This window comes from Dermacentor silvarum, chromosome 8 (genome assembly GCF_013339745.2).
Source record: "Dermacentor silvarum isolate Dsil-2018 chromosome 8, BIME_Dsil_1.4, whole genome shotgun sequence".
NCBI lineage: Eukaryota > Metazoa > Arthropoda > Arachnida > Ixodida > Ixodidae > Dermacentor > Dermacentor silvarum.
The window spans coordinates 147641494-147664592 of NC_051161.1; the positions used below are offsets into that span (position 1 = coordinate 147641494).

General features: G+C 47.8%; 1 protein-coding gene across 3 annotated transcripts in view; it reads right to left on the bottom strand.

The window, feature by feature from the left end:
• The window catches only part of LOC119461754 (endoribonuclease ZC3H12A-like), a 107373-nt gene that overhangs the window by 46529 nt on the left and 37745 nt on the right, over nucleotides 1-23099 (bottom strand). Inside the window, exon 1 of one of the 3 annotated variants that reach the window (XM_037723130.2) lies at nucleotides 12783-13995. The exons of the other annotated variants lie outside the window; for them this stretch is intronic. Coding sequence (XP_037579058.1) covers nucleotides 12783-12800 — 18 coding nt within the window. The 5' untranslated portion in view covers nucleotides 12801-13995. Of the gene's footprint in view, nucleotides 1-12782; nucleotides 13996-23099 lie in introns of those variants that run through there. 3 annotated transcript variants of the gene reach the window in all.

Consider the following 23099-nt stretch of genomic DNA (forward strand, 5'->3'; position numbering starts at 1 on the left):
TCTAAGCTTTCGCTCTCTCTCAAATGCGACACATTTCATTCGCATCCATTCCGCGGTTGTCTGACGAGCATTTCTGCGTTTCACGCGCGTCCGAATCGGGACCCGAGCTACCTCAGAATGCGGACTCGGTCTTCGTCGGGCCAACCCACACATGCAGCGATCGGTCGGTCGGGTGCGCTCTTGACCTCGCCGTGCACGTCACAGATGTTCCAGCGCACTCTCGCGAAAGGGGGTGTGCACGCCCACGTCCGTGTGTAACCACCGGTAGAACAGGATACAAGACTATTCGGCCGGATGGCGGAAAGAAAATAAGGGGACAAAAGAAGAAGAACACGGAATATGGAGGCAGCAAAGCTGCGACCTTACCTAAGCGCCGTATAGAGATAAGAGTTCCCGATGCAGGCTCGCGATAAGAGACGCTACACGTGGCCCGCGTCAACAGGTGTACCGCGCCAGCCTGAGCTTCTCACCGGCTGTTCCGCTCGCATATTGCGCTGTTGCTATCGTCCTTTTGTGGCACAGGCGTGCACACGACACTCCATAAACATTTCGATAGAGCGACCGGTCTTAAAGGGACGCTCGAGATGAACATTAAATCAGTTTCACTTCATTTATCGTCATACACATCCGGAGCAGCATGCCAATCGTGCCGCCAAGCAAACCTCTCCACGGGATTCATTGCGTCACACAGTGATGCACCGGCGCTGAGGTCTCGGCGCGCAATTAAAAAGATAACTTTGACCTTTTTATTTTTCTCATATTTTAGTAATCAACCTATTACCGCGAGATTAACGAATATAGAGTTTTCGCAGAACACTTCATCAGTGTACACTGATATAAGGTTTCTTTAGAGCGACGAAAATTCGCAAGTTAACCTTTCTGCCAATGATGCTTGTCCGCGCTGCTGACCAAGGTGTGTCCATTTGGTGAACATACGTTTCATTTTAACACCGCAAAGAGACAGAACGCTTGTAAGAGAATGGGAGGCTGCAAATAAATTTTGACCACCTGGCGAACACCAACGTATCAGTGTGTGCGTGTGTACTTTCTGTGCTGAGGAATGAAGGCGAACACGTTGTTCTTACTTGATGTGCAGCTGTGCTTGGCGCGGTTAGTGTGCACGCAACGGCTGACGCACGAGCGTCTCCGCATTGCGCTTCCGTCGCAACGAGGCCGCGCCGTTGATTTTACAAAGAAAGCACGGTTTACAAAAACAACGTTGGTCCTTTGAACAATTTTGCGCCCCTGTACGCGAACGATTCTACAGTTCTCATACTCGCGATAAATATTTTTGCAACAGAAGAAACCCATCTGAAACACCTCAATTACGCAGCGACCTAAATTATACCTCTAACGAATTATATCATTTAACTGCACTTCAGACGATCATGCAACAGCCCAATAATAACAACCAGAAAGTCTACTGCAGGCAAAAGCTGACGCAAATCCCACTCGGCCGCCTTGTCAGATAAAGTCGCACATCGCGATCGTTGCGCGTTCGACCACATCAAATATTCGTGACACGGACGTGCGAGATAAGCTAAGTAGAGTGACGCAGGTCCCCTATACGCAGCAGCTGCAACAATAAGGATAAAAAATAAAATAATGAAATAAAATAAATGGGGCTCGCTCATTTGGACTTGCTCTATAGCCCCATGCATGCTGCCTATCTTATCGCGCTGTTATCGTCGTGAGCCGCAAACACCTCGCACAGTGCCCGAAACGGCGCCAAACGAGAAACGATACCCGACTGCATGCGCAATTTTCGGGATGGCGCAATTTATCCTCACCTCCGGCTGCGCCGCGCGAATAACGGCAGATGGTGCGCGCGTATAGGCTTCTCTCTCGAGCTGCGCCCATACGAAGCATGGGGCGATGGAGCCCGAGAAAATGCCGATCAATTGCTATGCTTAATTGAAAAATGTGGAATTAATGAAAGAGGACGAAAAGACAACTTTATCTTTTCGGCCACTGTCACTCTCCTTTATAAACTATTATCCCAACATTTTCACTTAAACTTAACTAATAACTACCCCCCCCCCCCCCCCCCCCCACTTTCTTTGACTTCAATATCTGTGCTCTATACATCTACACGACCGACGTTTATTCCACGGTCGCCGTGTTCTCGATCGATCTCTTTTGGGGTTTCCGTCCAGGCAGTCAGGTGCTTAGGCTATCAATTCAGCGGATCAGACACCCAGTTAGAGGCATCAGCTCATATACAAGTTCGCTAAGCCACTACTACAGTTTCTGCATGAGGAGGCGGGTCCTCCACGTTATTTTTTATTTAAATACAAATCTATTCCACAAGGCAAGCTGCACGGAAAAAGAAGAAAAAAGTAAGAATGCCTTCGCAGAAGCGTCATTTTAACGTAAACAACCATATTCCTATTTCATCATACGGGGACATAAGGATTTTTATAAGGGATCTCATATGATCACATATAGAATTATGGATAGCGCATATGGGCAATGGGTTCTTTTTTTTTATTAATAGGGATATGCGTACAGTGGATCTTTTGAGAGAATAATTTATCCCCAGAACATCGCTGGACTGTATAACTTTCTTCCCACATCCGCACTAAACATCATGAGTCATCAATTGGTTTGTTCTGCTCTAGCTAACATTGTATACCAGGGAATTTATTTCCTACGTAACGTTTTTACAGAATTGTATTATCTACTTTTGTATTGCAAGGCACTAAACTAAATATAACACTTCCCTATTTAATGTCTACGGCTCGCGGAGGGTATTACTAAAATCAATAATAACAATAAAAACGATTCGTTAACAGATACGCAGGTACAATTACGAAGCCAACTGCCAATGAAGCCAAGGAGAGCCCAATGAAATGTAGGGTTAATTATGAATGAACTGTCTGTTGCTTTCGTACGGTAGTTATTAAATATGAAGCACCTCGGTTCCCCCCGCCCTCCTTTTTTCATTGAAATGAAAATAAAAGCGAGAGAGAGTGAGATGCACTCACATATTATGGTTAGGGCAATTCCTTTTCACGTAATAGTTTCAATTATAATAAAAAAATATTGTAAGAACAAACAACGTCAAAGGTTCGAAAGAATGTAAAGCCTACAGTCCTATACACACACGATCATAAAGGGACAAAAGTCGAAGGCAATGTGCACCATGCACACTGTGTTCATATAAGCGTATCATCATCAGCCTATATTTATGTCCACTGCAGGACGAAGGCCTCTCCCTGCGATCTCCAATTGCCCCTGTCTTGCGCTAGCTGATTCCAACTTGCCCCTGCAAATTTTCTAACTTCATCACGCCACCCAGTTTTCTGCCGTCTATAGACCGTTTTTTCATGGGCGCCGCCATTGCGTAGGCAGTGGCGCCATCTATGGGTAGTTGGCATGCTGACTTGGGCGAACGCCCGTGTTGTATGCTCGGCGGCAGTTTCTGGTGGACTTTTGTCGCACTCGCGTGGTCTATTTAGTATGAAAGGGCGTCTTCTACGTGAGGTATGGTCCTGTGAGGCGTAGTGAAGGAATTTAAGTCTGAAGTAATTAAGCGGCTGGAGTTTCTGCTGGCGTTAGGGCGGACGGAGCACCCAGCGAGAGGTGTGCGCGTTTGTTTGAGCTTACAATCAGCCTCGGATATCAGTTAGGTATTTCGTAAAATTCGTTTCACGAATGTTACCATACTGCAGCATTCTCAGCACTGTAATTATAAGCTCTGGTTTAGCTGCAACGAGTAGTTACGACACATTTGACGATCCTAACAGCGTGGGTACAGTTCTGCTGGCGAATAAGTTGTGCTGTTTACTTTGACAAGCGTTCAAGTTGTTATCTGAAGATGCATTGGGCGACTTCCTTGTTTGCTGGGCAAGGCTTTCCGCCCACAAATAAAATAGTTTGGTTAATAATAACCGCATACCGTACAGTGTGAATCACACTTTTCAAGTGGTCGAACGACCAGCTGCAGACTTCGCGAGCTTCCGAGGCAGTACTAAATGCTGTGTTCTATATAGCGCATGGTCCAAGTGGTCCAAGGATGCGGCACGACCATGCGAAGTCTTATTTATTTATTTATTTATTTATTTATTTATTTATTTATTTATTTATTTATTATTCAAAATACCTTACAGGCCCATTGAAGGGCATTGAGTAAGGGGGGCAACAGTAATTACAAGTTAAAGAAAGATACAAAAAAAATAAATAAAAAACAAAGATACAGACGAAAAAAAAGGGCAACAATACAAATATTACAAAAAGCAAAGTACATCTTTATACAATATTAATACGCCACGAATTCAAGTTATCACGGAATGTTTCGCGATTAGAGATGGATGCAATGTGATCCGGAAGACTATTCCAATGTGCAATAGCTCGAGGTAATGGTGATGAGTTAAATGCCTTCGTTAGACCATGAATGCGTGCAAAACTAAGTGCATTGTGAATGCGTCGAGATGTGCGCATAGGTGCATGAAGCGGCAAACAGCGAAATTTATTACTATAAATGTACCTGTGAAAAAGACATAAAAGAGCAATGACACGGCGATCTTCCAATGACTGAAATGTAAGGTCTTGCTTTATTCGGGTAACACTTGAATGATAGCCGTAGTTGCCAGATATGAATCTGGCTGCCCTATTTTGAACACCTTCCAACATACGGATTAGATAATCTTGATATGGTGACCATGTGGATGAAGCGTATTCTAATTGTGGGCGAACATAAGTAAGGTATGCTAATTTACGTACATCATGAGGTGCGTTGCGCAAGTTTCTGCGCAGATAGCCGAGAGATTGCGTCGTTATCCCGTGTTGTGTTATTTTGCCGCAAAAGGAGGACATATGAACTCTCTTTTTTTTTTTTTTTTTTTCAGTCTCGTAAGTTCAGTCATCTACAACGCATTCACTCATCTTACAGAAATTGTGTCCTTACAAACAGCTGTTGGATTCTCTTTATGCGATCCCTTTTGTATATTGTGCCTTACAGGGAAAAAAGGCAATGCCGATCGAAGCACGAAGCTTGTGTGTATCATGTTGGTTTGCTAATCGCAGTGCTCGCTGTGTTGAGCAAAGCCTTCGGCCTCAATTGCTTGCAGGAGGCTAACATAGACATAGTGATTTGAAGTCTACTAACTATACTTAAAATGCGTGAGAACATTGCCGGTGGGTGACGAAAATGCTTTACAACAAGTCTTCGTCGAGTGAAAACCGATACATCCAACATAGTTCACAACACACACAGCGGCTGATGATGCGCGTCGCATTTTTGCACATCCAAGAGAAATTTCCAGATACTGTAGCTACTGCTGCACCTAAAGGCTACACAGTGGTTGCTCGACGACCTCGTAGGAACTTACATCCCTTAAATTGCACTCAGAACTAGCTAAAACTCCTCCAAATCGTTCAGCAGCGCGCGACCGGCAACACATTCAAACCGCGCCGCGCCGGCTCGCACAAGCCAGAGAGGAGGAAAGGCTCGTCGCGCGCCCTTTCCCCTTCGCCCGATGAATTTAACACATACTCGAGGCCGCGATGCAGTCTGAGATTAGCAGGTGCACAGCTAGATGGGGAACATAATTCTAATTAGATGATCAAAGTGCACACATTATTTTTTTCTCGCTCATCGCATAGTGAGGGTGTCTAGCTACGACAGCTTCACTGGCCGGTTGCCTGCTCCTAAGCTGACGTACTACGCGACGCCTGCAACTGAAATGATGTTGCCCATTCGCCGCCATGGCCTAGAGAGGCACTGGCTATAACACTCCCGGGGCTATATATCTAGTACACATGCAGAGATAACCAAGAAAGTGGGCGGTGCCGCAGCTGAATTGGGAGAGCATCGCACGCGTTAATCTGCCAATGCGTGTTAAGCTGTTTCTTCTACCACTTTCACTTTTATTCTCTTTTATTGCCAATATGAAGGTTACTATATAGTACCTGAGAACTCCATCATTATTTTTATAACTTCAATGAGAAATGAAGAGTTCATTTCACCTACGCTTTCGTTGGCTTCATATGGTTAAGAGAAATCCGGCATTTCGGATACCCGGACTTTTATTTCGGTTTTAGAATACGCGTTGTGACTGAAACTTTACATGCACGAATGGATCCATGGGCGACGATATGCCTTCCCACGTACACGCACAATAAATAAATAAAAAAAAGAACAATCAGAGAGAGAGAGAGAGATAGGGGAGGCGATCTAGCGTGGCGATGAGGCTCGAAGCGCAAGTCACGCTGACGCAGACCGGCGGCAGCTCCGGCTGCAGAAGGTCTCGGACCCTCGGCACAGCACAAGCGGGGCTTCTCTCGCTGACGTCACGCGGCGTCGCTTCAGCGGCGCCGCCGTGTAAATTGAGTCAAGCGGCGCGCGTTCCGCTTATCTGTCACGGAATAGCCCCCGACGGCTTTCGAGCGCAGCCGCGGTTGCGTCACAATGGCTCCGTGCCAGAGGATCGGCCAGCGCTCGCCCCGTCTCTTGGCGCATCGGTCTTCGCTGCTGGGGCGTTCCACCACACGCGAGCTTATCGGCATGCGTGCCATCGGTCTAAATATAACGATAGCGGTATCGATAACTGCCAACACCCTTGGCGGACAACGCGTGTCTCTTTTCGTCACGGCTATCGATAACTCGCGATAAGAGCTCGCGAGCGCCATTACGCAGCATAACGCATCCAGCATCTTCGTGAACCGTGGAAATGACCAGGGGCAGCAACTCAACGCGTCTCCGTCCGGTTTACTCGCGTAAACAGCTTCGGTGACGTCCGACTCCGATCGTGACAGGCGGTTACGCTCGCAAGCGGGTTTACAACGAATCCTCGCAGGGACGATAGTCGAGTCATATATAGGCGAGAAAGGGGAAAGGCCACAGTGCTTCGAGCGCCAGTCGGGCAGCAATATTGCGTGTATTCGCGGGCTTCTTGCACGCTCGGAAAAACACACTTACGTAGCACGTGTTCAGCAACAGAAACGTGTATCGGGAGTTTTACATGTTTGCTCTACAATTTTCTCATTTGACACTTTTCATCTAGTTATATTTGACAGGTTGATTAATTAATGAAGACTAATTATGTAATAAGGCGGAATGCAAGAAAACGTCTGAGTATCATATCCAAGCGACGGCAGCCAACATTACCTTGGTTCTGTCTAGGTACGTAGCATTTGCATATTTCTAAAGTTTGGCCCAAGTTAAGTGAAACACCCTGTGTAGTGTATACGCTAATAAGACCATTCACTGGACCCTAAAGAATAATATTATTTAAGCTCTTCTAGTTATTGGACTTCGCCAGATTTTGCCGTAAATAGATGAAGCTTCGTAAGCTCTCGAAAATGACGCAAGAACGAAATAGGGATGGCTACGGACGGGACCCCCGCGCTGGCTTGCTCTGTAGTCGTGGTGAATATTCGGCACGATATATGCTCGGGTCTAGATAACTGCCTATTTGTAAACTACTGCATTGCATCGCGAGAAAACGGAACACTCGGCATAGCAATTTTTGAGAAGTTTTTCTACGCCTCAAATGTCGACATGAGAGAAAGAAATAAGTACTCGAACACTCGTGACGTCATGTGACGTCACGTGAAATTCAAGAGAGGGAAGCTGGGTATTAATTTTCTCTAACGATATAACGAGATGTCAGCCGCCGAATATATCTTCACATCAAGCAGCTGATATGAAACTATGATATCAGTTAAAATTACATTAAATTTTTGTGGTCTTACATACGAAAACCAAGATATGTTTACGAGGCACGCCGTATTGGGGGACTCCGGGTTAATTTTGACCCCCCGAGGTTCTTTAACATGCACCCAATCTACACAGCCGTTCTTCCGCCGCGATTCGATCCCCCGACCTATTTTAGGGTGTCCCAGCTCGACGGAAAAGGATAGAGAGATTTGAAAAAAAAAAAAAAAAACGCGGTGCAAGATGCAATTATAAGACCTGTATACGATGTTCGGTCAGCAGGCCTCTGACTGTAAATTTTATAATTGTATGTTTCATCGTGCTTTTTAATTTTTATTTATTTCTTTTTTTTTTTGTTGAACAGCTTGGCTAACGTTGGCTGTGACACACGGTATGCATATATCAGATTAAAGGCATGCACCAAAGCATAACGCTCTTCAAAGAAAAGAAGGACGAAGTAGAGAGAAGTCAAAGCAGTCAATTATATAAATTAATTAGCTATTTCTTTCGATTCACGTTAGGGTGATGACTGTTACACTTTGAACACCGAGCAGAATACATCTTTCCCTAGTTTAATTATAAACTTTTCTTATCGTCCATTTGCTCCAAGTCGCTCAATTCTTGGCCGATCTCCCACGGTGACAATGTGCCATTTGTACAGAGGATCATCATCATCATCACCACCAAGTACTAACCATCACTCCTGTGCTGGATGCTGCACTGTACCGGGGGGGATGCGCACAGACACTGCACCAGACTTGCCCCTAGTAATCTTTATATGGCACATTCTACTGGTCGTTTACGATCGAGAGCTCCTGAGATGTTCGAAAAGGTCGTTTAACAATGTAACTGTACGCTTTACCACGACAGTAAGCGCGGTCCTATAGCGCTGGCAAGTCCGGAACACTGCTAACTAAAGTCACTTGTCACCGTAACATAGTTTCAGTGTCGTTTTACACGACCAATCAGAACCGCGAACAGACCAGTCGAATGAGCCATTAGTATAAGTATGTCCACGACTAGTTTGTCGGTAAACAAGAATTACACAGCAGTCTATAGTTAAATAAAAAGAAAACTCAGCCTATTGAGTTCTGATAACTTTTCCTGAACAAAAGTGACGAAGCGCAGCTAAGACCCAGTCATTATAATTTTTTTTTTTTTTAGTCAACGAGCGAGCCGGACGGGAGAAACATTTGGTCTGTTCGGTGCCAAAGGGAGCTACAACATGCACGACTGGCTGCGTGTAGGTGCGACAACCGTCTCCGTATTCGCTGCTCCTCCAAGGCTACGGGGGCGAAGGCTGTGTCTTCGCTGCCTGCAGTGATGCTCGCTCGGCGAGTTTTCACACGCCGCGGTGGCAAGTTGCTCGGCACGAACTCGGGGGTTCGATTCCTGGCCGCGGTGCACATACATGCCCGTGCACATACATTTGCCCGTGCACATACATTTGGGCTTTGCGTTAAAGATCAGAATTGATTCCGAGACCCCCCCATTATATGGCGCATTTAATAGCTCCAGTGAGGCTATTGAGACGATCGATCCACCTTAGAGGAAGCTTTAGCTCGGGCCCATGTATACGTTGCCCCCGCCTGCTTAAACACATGTAAAACGCAGAAATGATTTTATGAAACAACCTCTGGACCGATTTGAATTATATTCTAGGTTCTAATCACTGTATACATATATAGGAATCATAATTGTGATTTAGGGCCCGAGATATTTTACTTTTTTTAATTGGCCAATTAAAAAAACAATGACAGCTCGAAGTTCACAAATTTGTACCTCTGCATCAACAACAGATAACTGTAACAGTTAGAGCATCTAAAGCGATCAAATTTGGTACATTGATATGTGTGTTACGTGAATTTGTTACAATGTTTACAAGGGTGTTGCAAAAGTCCCTCCCCCCCCCCCCCCCCCCACTCGCACATTAGTGGTGTACTTGAGAGACATATATAACACATCAACTATGTACGCTTTATCTTTAGATTCAGTTTACAGAACGGTGATATAATTTGTCAGTGCTAAGTTGGAGTTGTAAATGTGATTTCGTTTTCTGAAAATAACAAATTTTCAACAATATTTTTTAAAAATATTGCCCACCTAAACAAAAAAAAAAAAAAAGTCTGCTTCCGACAGTCACTATATTTTTGCTCCTGAACGCAACAAATCTAATCAAATTCGGTAAACGATCTCTTCCTTTCCCACGTATCTAGAGAGCCCCCGAGCTTTGTTTCAATGGAGTCAGCAGCCACTTTTACACAAGTGTCGACGGTCAATCAACCAATCAGTCAATCAATCATTGTATAACTTTGTTGTACACGAAATTGATGTACAACGACTAGTTGTCTCGCTACCATTTCTAGTGCTTCCTGCGTGGGCCATGCAAGGCTAAGGACCCAGATGATTTACATCTACCTTTTTACCAGTGGCGTGAATAAAGTGATTTGATTTGAATCAATCGAACAATCAATGGCTTTTATTTCCTTTCACCTTGCAAAAGGTTCTTTTGACCTTGAAATTCGAGACCGAAGGGGATAACCGCGGCTATATTTGTTGCGAGTTTCAAATGCTTCGTGAAAGTGGTTTCGCGGGGCGCATATAACACTGGGGGCCAATAGCCTGCAGAGGTGGGCCGCGGCAACGAAGCCCGCGCGCCTTTATCGCCGGACAGCGTCGTGTGCATCGACTGCTGCCGCGGAGCCGAGTGGCGCGTCACAGGTTGACCGAGCGTTGAAAAAGCCATCTTATCGACATCTCTCTCGCTATCGGCCCGAAGAATGCGCTCGGCCAGATATATACCGGATGCAGAGCCGTTCGCTCCGATAGGCGCCCAACTATACCGCCGAGTCTATACACAAGGGTGCTATACATGCTGGACATCGTAGAATTCTGTAACGGCGGCCGATTCTGAGCCAATCGGAGAGGCCGCAACTGGGCCAATCAGAGCTGACAAGATGGCGGAATTCGACCGTGTACAGAATGTGACAGACAGCAGAGCAGTGTATTTGGTGGTTATAAATGGTCGCTTTTGAGCTTGCCCATAACGTTTCGTGCTAAAATAAAATAAAAAAAAAAAAAACGTCACAGAGCTCGCACTAAAATTACTAGAGTGTGCCACTGCGCTCGTTTAGCGACCGCGGGAAGTGATGGATTTGCCCGATTTTCGTGCCTTGTGGCTTCTGACGTTCCTGTTGCTTTACTTACTGCGCTTTTACTGCCATTATTGGACTAAATATCAAAGCGATCATATTTTTATAAACGCTGAAGGCAATACGACTCTGCGCGCATGAACAATCATCGCGAAGAGCTGCATTTATATAACGCGATATTTTGTTGAAGGATGGCCAGTTTGCAAGGTCACAAAGCCGTTTGATGCAAGGGGGACTAGTTTAGGCGAATATGTGTACTCTCCATAACTCTCATCCTGCCTGAAACGCTACGATGATTTTAGCAGGCTTGTAATCATTATGGCCTCAGAGATCTGGTTGAAGCAGCGCTGAAGATCTCGGGGAGCGTATATGGGCAACGAGCTCCGAAATTTGGCGCGCCAACACCAGCCCCGTGTAACGCACAGCCCAAACAGCTTTAACAGCGAAGCTGTATATGCCTAGGAGAAAACACTCGTGGTCCGACCACAGAAACCCTCCGGCGGAAATAAACCTATCGAAAACTCGCGTCTCGTTCACTTGGTATATACCAAAATTGGCATGGAAGGGTACGAATGTATGACTAACACGCCTGATAGGTCATGACATCAATAACATCACGTGTTCGTCAGTTACGTCACGATTAACGATAATAAAATCACGTGGGGCGCATACACGCATTGGATATGCGGGTATGAGCCAGGGACAAGAAAGAAAGAAAGAAAGAAAGAAAGAAAGAAAGAAAGAAAGAAAGAAAGAAAGAAGAAAGAAAGAAAGAGAAATCACGTGTGGCTCATACCGGGGCCGTACAATTCAGCTTCGCTAGTTTACCATCTGTACGGAGTGCATGGGCGGTGAATTTTTTTTAGCTGGACAAGTTGTGATTTCGCGCCGGCCAAACTCATCGCTCATCTTGAGGCACAGGTGTCCGGCCTCTGACCACACTGGGCTCCGACCGGGCGCTGGAATGTGTGGAGAATGAGTGCGCTTGACCACGGATCCGGCCTGGCTGGACGGACACCAGGGCGCTGATATACAGGCGCGCTTGTCTGTTATCGCTCAAGTTATCTCCATGCCATATATGACGACAGCAATGTTTGAATCGCCGACTGAAACTGCCGCGGCAACGAAACGTCACGTCGTTCATGTAGACAGCTGACTGATCTACACACTACAAATCCAGCTATACTTAATTTATATTCGCTATAGCTATAACCTTTCTCTCTCTCTCATTTAGATTTGTCAACACAGCAGTCGAACGATCCAGTCAAGCGGACAGGAAAGGATCGACGGCTAATTCGCTTACGTTTACGCTGCGCAATTCAAACGGAACGAATGAAAAATGTGTTTAAGGCAGTGGAGAAAGTGTTTCTTTTTTCTTGGCAAGGCATAATTAGCACCGCCGTACAACAGTAGATGCGAGACAGTCACTGAATGGATAATTAACTAAAGTTAACTGTTTAATTTCTTAGATAATACTTTTGGTGAACATGCAGCGAATACAAAGTGCAATTGCAAAACCTTCTGATATCTAAGGAGTTGCAAGTGCAGCGCTCAAGGCCAGTCCACTTGATAGTATATATAGCACCAGCTTCGCAAAATCCCCCCACCGAATGTTCTGAACGCTTACGATAAAGGCTAACACTTCCTCAACTCGTGCAGCTTGTTCGCCCCAAACGAGATTAATACACCGTAAGCACTCCCAGACAGTAACCGAATATTGTTTCATCATTGCTTCAAATGTTCATACTAGCAATCAGAACTGGAGCTCACTCTGATCCACTATATTACTAACGAATCATGATTAAACCAGTTAAATACAGTAATTGAAAATGACCTTCTCGCCTTACACAAAGTTATAAGCCACGTACGAAGAGTCTGAACACGCAAGACGGGACTAATTTGGAAATGTCTTGGCGAGGCCTTGGTCCTGCATAGGACATATCAAAGTGCGCAGCACCAGATATACTCACAGGTATGCGGGCGGCCATAAAGAGGGTTTTCGTCGACGCAGCCAGCGTGACGGTTGACAGCGTGGAAATCCTCGCGAGACCAGAAATGCGCACACAGACGCCTTCCCCTTTTTTTCCGCGAAGAACACACCAGACACCAATTCCAACGGCCAGGTCACAAACTCGAGGAAGCAGTCGCGGATAGGTGCGTCCGTGGGCGAATCCAACACGCCAAAGCAGTTCTGGCACTTCCAGTAGACGGCGGTCGACGCATGACGAGTTCTGATCGACGCGATTCTTTATCCTCGGCTTCGGGAAGCTGCCCGCTAACACGTCACACCGGCGACGGATTCCGAAAACTCGCGAGGGTCAGGCCAGATTGACACCGCGGCTGGCGAAAGGGCTACGACGAACGTCAGGATCCGATGCACGTCGCCACGACGGAAAACTGCACAACCAGCGGTAGCGAGCGAAGGCCGTATCTCAGAGGCAACACCAAGACGTTGTGCCGTTCTCCCGTGGAATTGGAAAAATAACGGGCGGGTCCATTAGAAAGCCACTTCAATAAGTACGCTCGTGCGAGATTCTGCAGAATAATAAACTATCAGATGCGTAACTTACGCATACTAAGAACCGCATTGCCGAGCACTGTGGCCGAACACGGCAGCGGACGATCTCAGCTGAAGCTGCAGACGACCGACACACACGGGAGGAGCAGACGATATGCAGCGGAGCAGACGACCGCCGGCCGCTGCAGCGCAAGAAGCAGGAGGCAGCAGACAACATCCGGGAAACAACACACACGGCCTGTCACGCTCGCCACGGAGAGAGGAGGTTGAGAGAGAGAGATAGAAGATGGCGAGAGGAGGTTCCTCGGCCGCCGTCGGACAGGTCGGCCACCGAAGGCCTGGAAGGCTTCGGGACGAAGGCGAGCAGCCAGCTAGCTCCGGTAGTGGCAGCAGCCCGGCTGCGCGAGCGGCGAGAGGGGCGAGTGCGACCTGTCGCGCAAGCGAGCGAGCAGGTGTCCCAGTGCGCGGAAAAACGCGTGTTTGTCGCCTCCGCTCGGAGGACCGTGCCAGGCGGATGCCGCCGCGGTGCCCTTCCCTCCTCTGGGCAACGAAGGAGAGATGCCGCGTGCCAGCGAGCCGCCAGGTGACGGACTGCGGTGTACCCCGACTCGCGGGGCAGGCGAGGTCGGCCAACGCCAGCTGCCGGACCGGCGCGGATGCTCTCCGCACCGCGAAAAACGTTTATCGCGATGCCCTCCCACACGCTTCTCCGATCGGAGAGCGCGAAGCAGCAACCGCGGAGAAAACGAGCGTCGCTCCGCGCTGACCGCCGCGTGGCTGCAGCTGGCTGGGTGACCGCTGATGCACGGCGGACTCACGAAACAGTGGACAGGTTGCCGGGCTAAAGATGGGTCAGCTCCATCCCGGAGCAACCGCGGGGGCATTTAAAAAACTCACGGGGGCGGTTTCGGATGGCACCGAAAGCGAGCGAAAAGGCCCGCGAGCTCCGGTTCTACAGTGTTGTAGGATGTCGATGTAGTACTTCTTGACTGAAAAAAAAAAAAAAAAAGAAAAGCCAATTTTCATGTGTTGATGGCTCCTGTTGCTTGGCTCAAATGAGGATTACAATAACTCTGGTCGTCCAATGTCAAAAAGGGATCCGACAGATGGAGCAGCACACTAAGTTATATAAAAAGGGGGAAAAAAATTGAAGGACGCTTAAGCTTCGCCTTTAAGTGTGGAACACGACAGCACTGAAAGATCCCTGACTGCCTCTCACGCGTCCCGGCAACTGCAGCTTTCTTTTTTCCCCACCTTCGCCTCCGCGCGCCGCTGCCAAGGAGAGCGCCATCTGGATGGTGTTTTTGCAAGGAACAGACCCGGGCGCGCCGCTGTTGGTATGGTATAAATACTGGAAAAGGGGTTTGAGTTTCCGCGTAACAGAATTATGTTTTCTCGTATATTGAAATAACAATCCCACGCTATCATGCCTGTACGTTGTGGTTAAGTCGCACTTTACAATTTTTCTGACGCATTTTACTTTCAGAAATTCAGTTAGTTCACTGACGCCTATGCGCCACGCGGAGGACCTGCGTGGCCAGGGTGGTTCGGGATGATTTTCTCGGCCACGGACGCCGACGCCGACACCGGGTTTTCTGCGACACGTGGCACTTAACGGTGTTGCGTTAAAATGCCTTTACAGCCTGCCACTGACGACAAAGACAGCACGTGACGTCACCCTACTAACCTTCTGAGGATGAGGAGGCCGCCTTTGGCAAAGATAGGTCCACCTATCAAACGTTGACCAGCCTTTCCGAGGCACTGCATCCCTGTTTGTGCAACTCATATCACTCTGGTCGGTAGCTTAAGGGCACAGCTTGCCTACCCACCGACACTGTCTATAAACTTTTCCTACAATAGATTCCTTGTCGTCGCCATGCGATGCCCTCTACAGACAGTTGCGATGCCGGGTGAGCGGCTGTTGAAAAGCACTACTCAGACAGTGGCAGCACGCGCGCTTTTTTACAGCAGTCCCACGCGCAGCCGTCCAGTGAGCTCTTTGGTGTTCTCTCGCCTCGACGGTACGCGGCCCGTAGCTTCGCGCCAAGCGTTACAGAAGCAGGTTACGTGGACGCGGCAGGACCATTGGTGCACGAACAACACTAATGCAGAGAGCGAGGCGCACGCCGTGGTGTCTTCATCCGCAACGAATGCAGCGCTACACTGAATGCCTGCCCACCGGAGAAGGCGCAGTGAGCAGCTTCGACAGCGAAGAGGGCGAGGAGAAACACGCGCCTGCACGGGAATGCTGTGCGCCAGTAAACACACGAGGACAGGAGCGAGAAATGACAGACAGGCAAATACTACAGTTGCCACAGGCGCACGCAGGAACTCCTCTGCAAGCCACGCACGCAGTCGTTGCAAAAATATGCCAAGATCAGGTTGATCGCCCAGCTACAGGCCTGCTGACAGCCGCCTATGGGCCCATTCACACTTGCGACTAGATGACGTCCCGCGGCCGATTGCGACTGGCGACCAGAAAGCTACGATGCTCACACTGACAAATGCGACCGAAGAGTCGCTAAACCGAAATGTCTCGCGATGTGCCGTTCACGTCTGCTTGCAAGCTTGCAATGTCATCGCCGTGTAAAATAAGCGTCATCGTATACGGACGTCCTGTTCCTTCGCATCTGATTGGTTCAGCTGTTCTGCGACTGCGGTCGCGCGACTCAAAAATCGAGCAGCGAGCGACCGGCCAAAAACGGTCGCCTTTCGAGAAAAGCGACCATTTGCGACTACTTGCGACCAACTTGGTCGCGCGACCTCGCCAACGGTCGCAAGTGTGAATGGGCCCTATATACGCTGACACTACAGTGTAATCCCGATCGCGGCTGATCAGAATTTCGGGGCGATACAACTTTTGAAAAAGCCACAGCCAGTATGCATTTATATACAACGTGTTCTCCTTTCGAGACGACTCAGGCTCAGGGACTGAATGCGGCCGCGGCGTAGAGTTGCCATGTCGGAATATGAAGTCACCCACAAAAGCCCTCATATCTCAAGTAACGCAAGTAAAGAAACGAGCGCCGAGTTTATTTCGCATTCCATAAGGATGACCTCGACAACTTTGAGAAAAAAAAAACACGATCAAGAAAGGCCATCAATAACTTCTTTAACCGACAGTATAGTCACGGTAAAAACAAGATTGCCTTACCTTGAGCTTGGTGGTGCGACAGTTGCTGATCACACGAATTTCGAATGATACGAGGAAGTGGTCCCGAAAAATCCCTACAGTAGACGTTATACTGTATATATCAGTTTTCCGCAATCGGGTGTGGTTACCCTATATTTGGCTGCAAATGCCCGCGCTGTAATCTAGCATCGTATGCATACAACAGGGACACTTATATACGTCAAGCCTCCACGGAACCGGTAACTCGTGCCAACAAATACAGCGCACACGCAACACCCTATAGAGCGAAAGCCATACACGTCTGCGTAAACTATACCAATTCAAACCGGCGACGCGCCGTCTGCGGTGGCAGTCGAAGCGAGAAGGTTGTGTCGTAATGACTGCAACATTCGGGCAACTGAAGGAAGCTCACGGCTGCTGTCCCGTCATCCACACCCGCAATGACTTCTCGTAAGGAAAGGAACTTTGCCTATATACTTTGCAAAGCCGCACACAGGTACACACGGATGTGGACACAACGCGCCCGCTCTGTGACCCGCAGAGAAGCTCACCCAACGTGAGAACTCATTCAAAAAAAAAAAAAAAAAAAAAAAGATCCTGGCTACGGCTCGGCTCTTGTCGGCGTCTCCGCCGCCCGGCTTGTCTCGTCGTCGCTCGAAACGAAGCCAGGTGGCAGGCGGCCACCTAAGTCGCCCCATCTCGTCTGCAAAATCCGGGTTCTCAGAATGAGCAACAGACGTGTTGCGTATAGTGCTCCCATTGTAGAGCAGCAAATCGGGCGCAATCAACCTCTGCCAATATTCTCTCTACAACGCTCCCCGCAACATGGCGAAGGCTGTAGTTCGCGAAATGCAATCATCACCGTGGTTATATTTCCGTCCGCTGCAAGACGAAAGCCCTTTCCCAGCGATCTCCAATTACCTGCCTCGAGTTATATATCCAACTCAGTGCTGCTTGCATGCCTGGAAATTTCCTTCCTAATCTCCATCACGCCACTTAATTACTCGCCGTCCTCGACTGTTTCGCTTCCCTTGGCACCCATCCCGTTACTCTAACGGGCCACCACTCGTTATCTGCGCCTTGCACGTTACATGACTAGCCCATCTCCCCTTCTTAATATCAATTACAGATGTAATACTAGCTAAACACTTTTGACATTACGCATATGCCATTTCCGCTTCCACCTCTCGTTGCGTTGTCCCCTTCAGCTTTTTTTCGTTCTCCTCCAAGTTTCAACCCCACAGAATAACTCAAGATAGAACGCAATGATTTATGTACTTTTCTTATCAAGGATATCGTGCCGTTTATGGGCTTGACGATTCCCGGCCGTATATGCCATTTCTATTCGCCTCAAGATTTCCTTATCATGATCCGGGTCCGCCGGGAGAACTTGAGCTAGATAACCGCATACCCCTGCACAGGTCAAGGAGGCTACAGCTACCAATCACAGGATATTTATTTATTTATTTATTTATTTATTTATTTATTTATTTATTTATTAACCCTCAAGGCCAAATGCATTGCAGAGGGGAGTGGGAAAAAATACAAACAAATACAGCAGCAAGATACAGTGAGTAATGATAACAATCTCAAAGAGGCATGTACTTAAGTAATGGCGGTTAGTGCTTCGCGAAAACGTTGGTTATCAATGATTGATACAATGCCAGCAGGAAGGTGGTTCCACTCGACTGCTGTGCGCGGAAGGAAGGACTCAGAAAATGCGACTCACGGACGTGTACATGCTCGTACCGCAGAGTGATATGTGTGACTCGTCAATTATGTTGTCGACAAGGGCGTGCCAAGCAGAAGCGATACGTTCATAATTGCGGCCAGCTTTGTTGCCGCAGCGTTGCACTACATTCCACAAAACTTACAGCGCACAGATAAGAAAACAGTACACGCCAAGGCTGCTGTTTTTTGTGTGCACCAAACATTTTAATGCGAAGCATTCTTAGCCTGTATAAATTCCAGGCACTTAGCGGTAGCTTGCTGTCTAGCCTCGTTTCGGATCTGATCAATAAGCAAGCAGATCCAACCGACTGTGGGAATCAATGTTACGCAAAGCATTTTGCAGGTTACCAGTATGCTATCGCATGATTGCTGATATTGCGAGGTCTTATCAGAATGGCGCAATGTGTTTGCATGCGTATAGCGAGAAATCGTTTGTGACGCCAACGTGCCTGTGTGACAACAACGACAAGGCGGACGGCAGGACGATGATGATGGCTCGACGACTGATTTATTCTTGGGCGCAGAAACGCGGAAACCTGTTGCGTTACGACTTGGGTCGATCCCGAAAGCGGCACACTGAGCACGTAATCACACAGTATCTCGAAGCGCTAGCTGTCACGAGAGAAGGCCGGCGGAAACTGGCGCATTCTTGAGCTTATAATCAATTTGTTACAGTGCGACGTGACGCACGTCAAGGACCACGACGACGTTGTTCACGCATGCCATTCCCGAGTCTGTGGCCTAATGGAAACTGGCGTATACGTGCTCTCGCTCTTCTAAGCAAATCGCTAATTTGTGTGCGACGTCACGACCGAGCCAATCGTCTCAAAGAGTTGGCACGAGAGAACAGGGCCGTGAATCGAGGCACGACCGCAATGTGGCTGGTGTGAGACGAAGAATGCTTTTAAAAAATTCACCGACGGTAACGATACTCCTTAACGGGAAATTTGAGCGCAGCTCTATACGTGTTCTCATTTCGCGATATATTAGCTGGCGCGGACAATCTGCCTCGTGCGGTACATTGCAAACGGAACGAAGTGCATGTGGCGCGACTGCCTCGCTAATCGGGAGATCGCGAGAGGCAGCGCGTGGGTGATGCGTGAGCGCGATTCACAACAGCCGCCGCAGACAGACCTTCGCTCATGCAGCACTTTGTTTCCGTATATGGTATCGGTGGACGCGCTCGTCGCATGCCATCGGTGAACAGACGACGACGCGCGCTACACTGGCGCCATCTCGTAGCGGTCGTCGCCGCAGAGCCCCTCTTGCACGGCACTACGATTTTGTTCTCACGCTTTCGCCACACCCTCCTCCTCCGCTTTCCGCCTCGCGCTCTCTTCGCTATCGCCGTCTTTCATCCCCAGTTGCGCTCCGCGTTCGCTCTCATCTTTCGCTACGTGCCTTCGCTCGGTTACGCCGAGGGACGACACCAAAGGACGCCGACGCGAAACGCAAGAACGGGCGCCTCAGAGCTGCGCTCTAAAATGATTACGTGCTCCGATGGTGGCTTTCGGAGCAGGGTCCCTCAGCGCAATATACCCCGGTGCTATAGTCATGCGTTGGGCCCACAGACGCATGCATAATTCTCTCGTGCCAGCTATATATAGCGCTTCGAGAACGTCGACGCATGCGTCACGTCGCGTAGCAACAATACGCTTGGAAAAGCGACAGCACGTGCTCTAACGAAAGAGTATACGCGTGGCGGCGTATAGTCGGTATTCGAGGAGGCGCGGGCGCATTATTCGGAGCCAGCGCCGCATACAGGAACGTGCGTCGGATATAGCGGTGAGTTACACAACCATTTGTTGTTGTTGTACTACTACTACTACTAGTAGTAGAGCGGTGAGTACACAACCATTTGTTGTTGTTGTTGTTCGTTTATTTTACAAGTCGTGTTGGAGTTACACGAGAAAGAAGTATACCAGAGCAGGAGGTGCCACAGCCCGTATATAGAACCGTTTGTTTTCTGACAGTGGTAAACCAGAACCCTGGGACTTTCGAAAGGTGTGAGAGCTTCCCTTATATACAACTTCGCTATCTCTTTGATGCACGAGTTTCTCCGATTGCGTAAACCTGCGAAGTATTAAAGCGATGGATTTCTTAGCTATAGCTAAGAAAGCTATCGCTTTTAATACTTCGCAGATACTTCGCGACATTTCGGAGGATTTTATTTTCGGAGGGGACCTTAGCCCCTCCTACTGTCTAAACAAGCTCTTTTACCCAATATATATTTAATGCATTTAACAGCCAAGTAATTCAAACTATGCGTTCGGGTACGGCATAATGTTCTGTACACCTCATAGTGGAACGCTAAATTCAATATAGTCATTAAGAAACGATCCACGCTAGCTTCTTCTCGTATGTTTGATGTGCTTTTACATATTATGACACAAATGACGTCTAGCTGATTATATATAAGAAAAAAATTGTGAGGGAGCATCAAACATAAAATAAACAATTATTTTGAAGCTGTGGTCGGCATTTCTGTTAAAGCTTCGTTTTTCGCGCACCAGACAAACGCGAAATGTCCGACAGGTTGGCGATAAAATGCAGCAACAGGACGCAACGACAACCATAAACGAGGATTGAAGTTAAGCTACATATACATACAGGTGTATATTATTTTATTCAGTGACACAACATATGCGCTCGCAGATTTGTTGAAGGCACAAGATCATTCGATGAGAAGACGGCATGATGATTCTACTGCGCCGAGCCGTCTCCTACGTATACGTGATTTTAACAGTATAAGATTGTAATAGCAACTCTTCCTATAATACAGTTCCTTTTTCGTGTAAAATATGTCGTTTTGTCCCTGGTTCGAGTATTTGCTTCAAACCGCGATTTGAAGTTTCATACGCCGGGGCTTCTCCATAAACACGGAGGTAAGTTCCTCGACGTTGGTTGTCACAACCGGTGAATGGACATGAGATCCAGCCGATTAGGCCACTCTTCAGCGGTCATGTTCCATAAGTATGCCTTTAATCTCTTCCGTGTCGACCACTGTCAATAATTTGAGGCGTGTGTGACCTTTCGGGAGCAGGTCATGTTCATATATATAGAGCGTCCGTCGCGTATATGGCCTCGGAGCTCTTCTTGCATGGCCTGACAATATGCTGCGGAAATAAGTTGCACGCGAGCAGGTGCATATACCTCTTGCCGGAGGGAAATTGGCACATCACTGCTTGTACTTGTATTCCTATGTCGCTTGCGAAAAGGGCCGAAGAGTTTCATACCGAGGGGGAGGGAGGGGGATGCCCTTGAATACGTGCGTGGTTGAACGATCTGGCACAATAAACAGTGCCACATATATATACCCGTGACCCAAGTTGTCTACTAACTTGGACCGCTAGGTTTGTCCTGGCTGATATAGCTGTCGATCTATATAGACAAATATAGACGGCTTCGGCACTGCGTACGTGATATCGGCATGTGCCCATTCCTGGCCAATCCCCCGTATAGCTGACTTGTCAAGGTGACACACGTCTTTAAGCATATCAAGTCGATAGCTCCCCATTCGCAACAAACGACGCCGCGCCGAGCGCGCCCGCTTGATGGAGAGACATTGCCACGAAGTTGCAGCCAGGATACTAGGAATAGCGGGGGTTTCTACAGAGCTCCAACTGGAGTGAGGTGATTGCAACGATATATACTGTGTCGTGGTATCACTCCGGATTGTGGTTGCCGGCGAGATTGCCGCTTTGTGTATCTGCCGATGTGCTCGTAAGGTTTCGTGACACACGGATATAGGCGTGGGGATGTGCATCAGGTGACACAAGTGACATTCATCTTCGATGCTTTTTTTTTTCTTTTTTTTCCCACAAAATTCAACACTTCACAGCCGCTGCGTACAATACTGGTATATGAAACAGCCCACCTCCTCGAGAGCTTTCGACATTCCACGCCTGAACAAAAGGGCCTGCGCGCCAGTTTTATCACCGCTCTCCTTCTATCTCGAGGGCCCGAGGAGGTGTGTGAGTGTGTGCGCGAGATCACGATGTTTCAACTCCCCGAGTGGATAGTGTTTCGAGACACCCGCTTTCCCGACGAGTTGATCGAGAGTCGATAGGAAATCGAACTGCAGGCGGCGCTCGCGAAAGCGCATCGACCGTGGGTCTCCCGACCCTGTCCAGCTACATGCTCCGTGAAGCCGGAACACAGTCGTGAAGCGAGTTGACTGAGTTAGCAGGGGGGCACTGTAGAGGCAGCATCAAATCAGCTTTATGTGAAAAAAATATTCCGACAGGAGCCATCTGATGACTTTAAAAAATTAAATTAATTTGTGGGGTTTTGCGTGCCAAAACGACGATTTGATTACGAGGCACGCCGTAGTGAGGGACTCCGGAAAGCCACCTGATCGATGATTGTCAACGATAATGCGATTATCATTACAGCAATGTACGTTATAAAGATGCTCGATTGTATATGAAAAAAAAACGTTAAGTAATTACTTCTGAATTCCAAAAATGCTTTTTCGGATAACTTTTGTTAATTTTAGACTGCTCCCATTCAAAATACGGTCCTGACGAAAGCACTCAGACAGTATGTGTTCAAACATCGAGAGGTTATGAACAATACACGAGTACGCTTTCTCAGCACTCGGAATAGTGTGACAAGCAGACAAACCCAGAAACAGACAAACATATATACCGCAAACTGGGTGAACTTCACGAAGGATGCCAATCGTATAGAAAATATTTTTTTATAAAAGTATTTTGGTTCGTCTGGCACGAAAAGATTGACCGATTTCAGAGTATTTTCTCGTAAGATTAAATTAAATTGTTGAGTTTAACGTCTCAGAAGTTGTAGGATGGGCTGTACGTAACGGTGGGGGTGCGTGGAATAATTCTGACCACCATGGGGTTCTTTAACACGCACGCAATGTACCGGTATACGAGCGTTCTT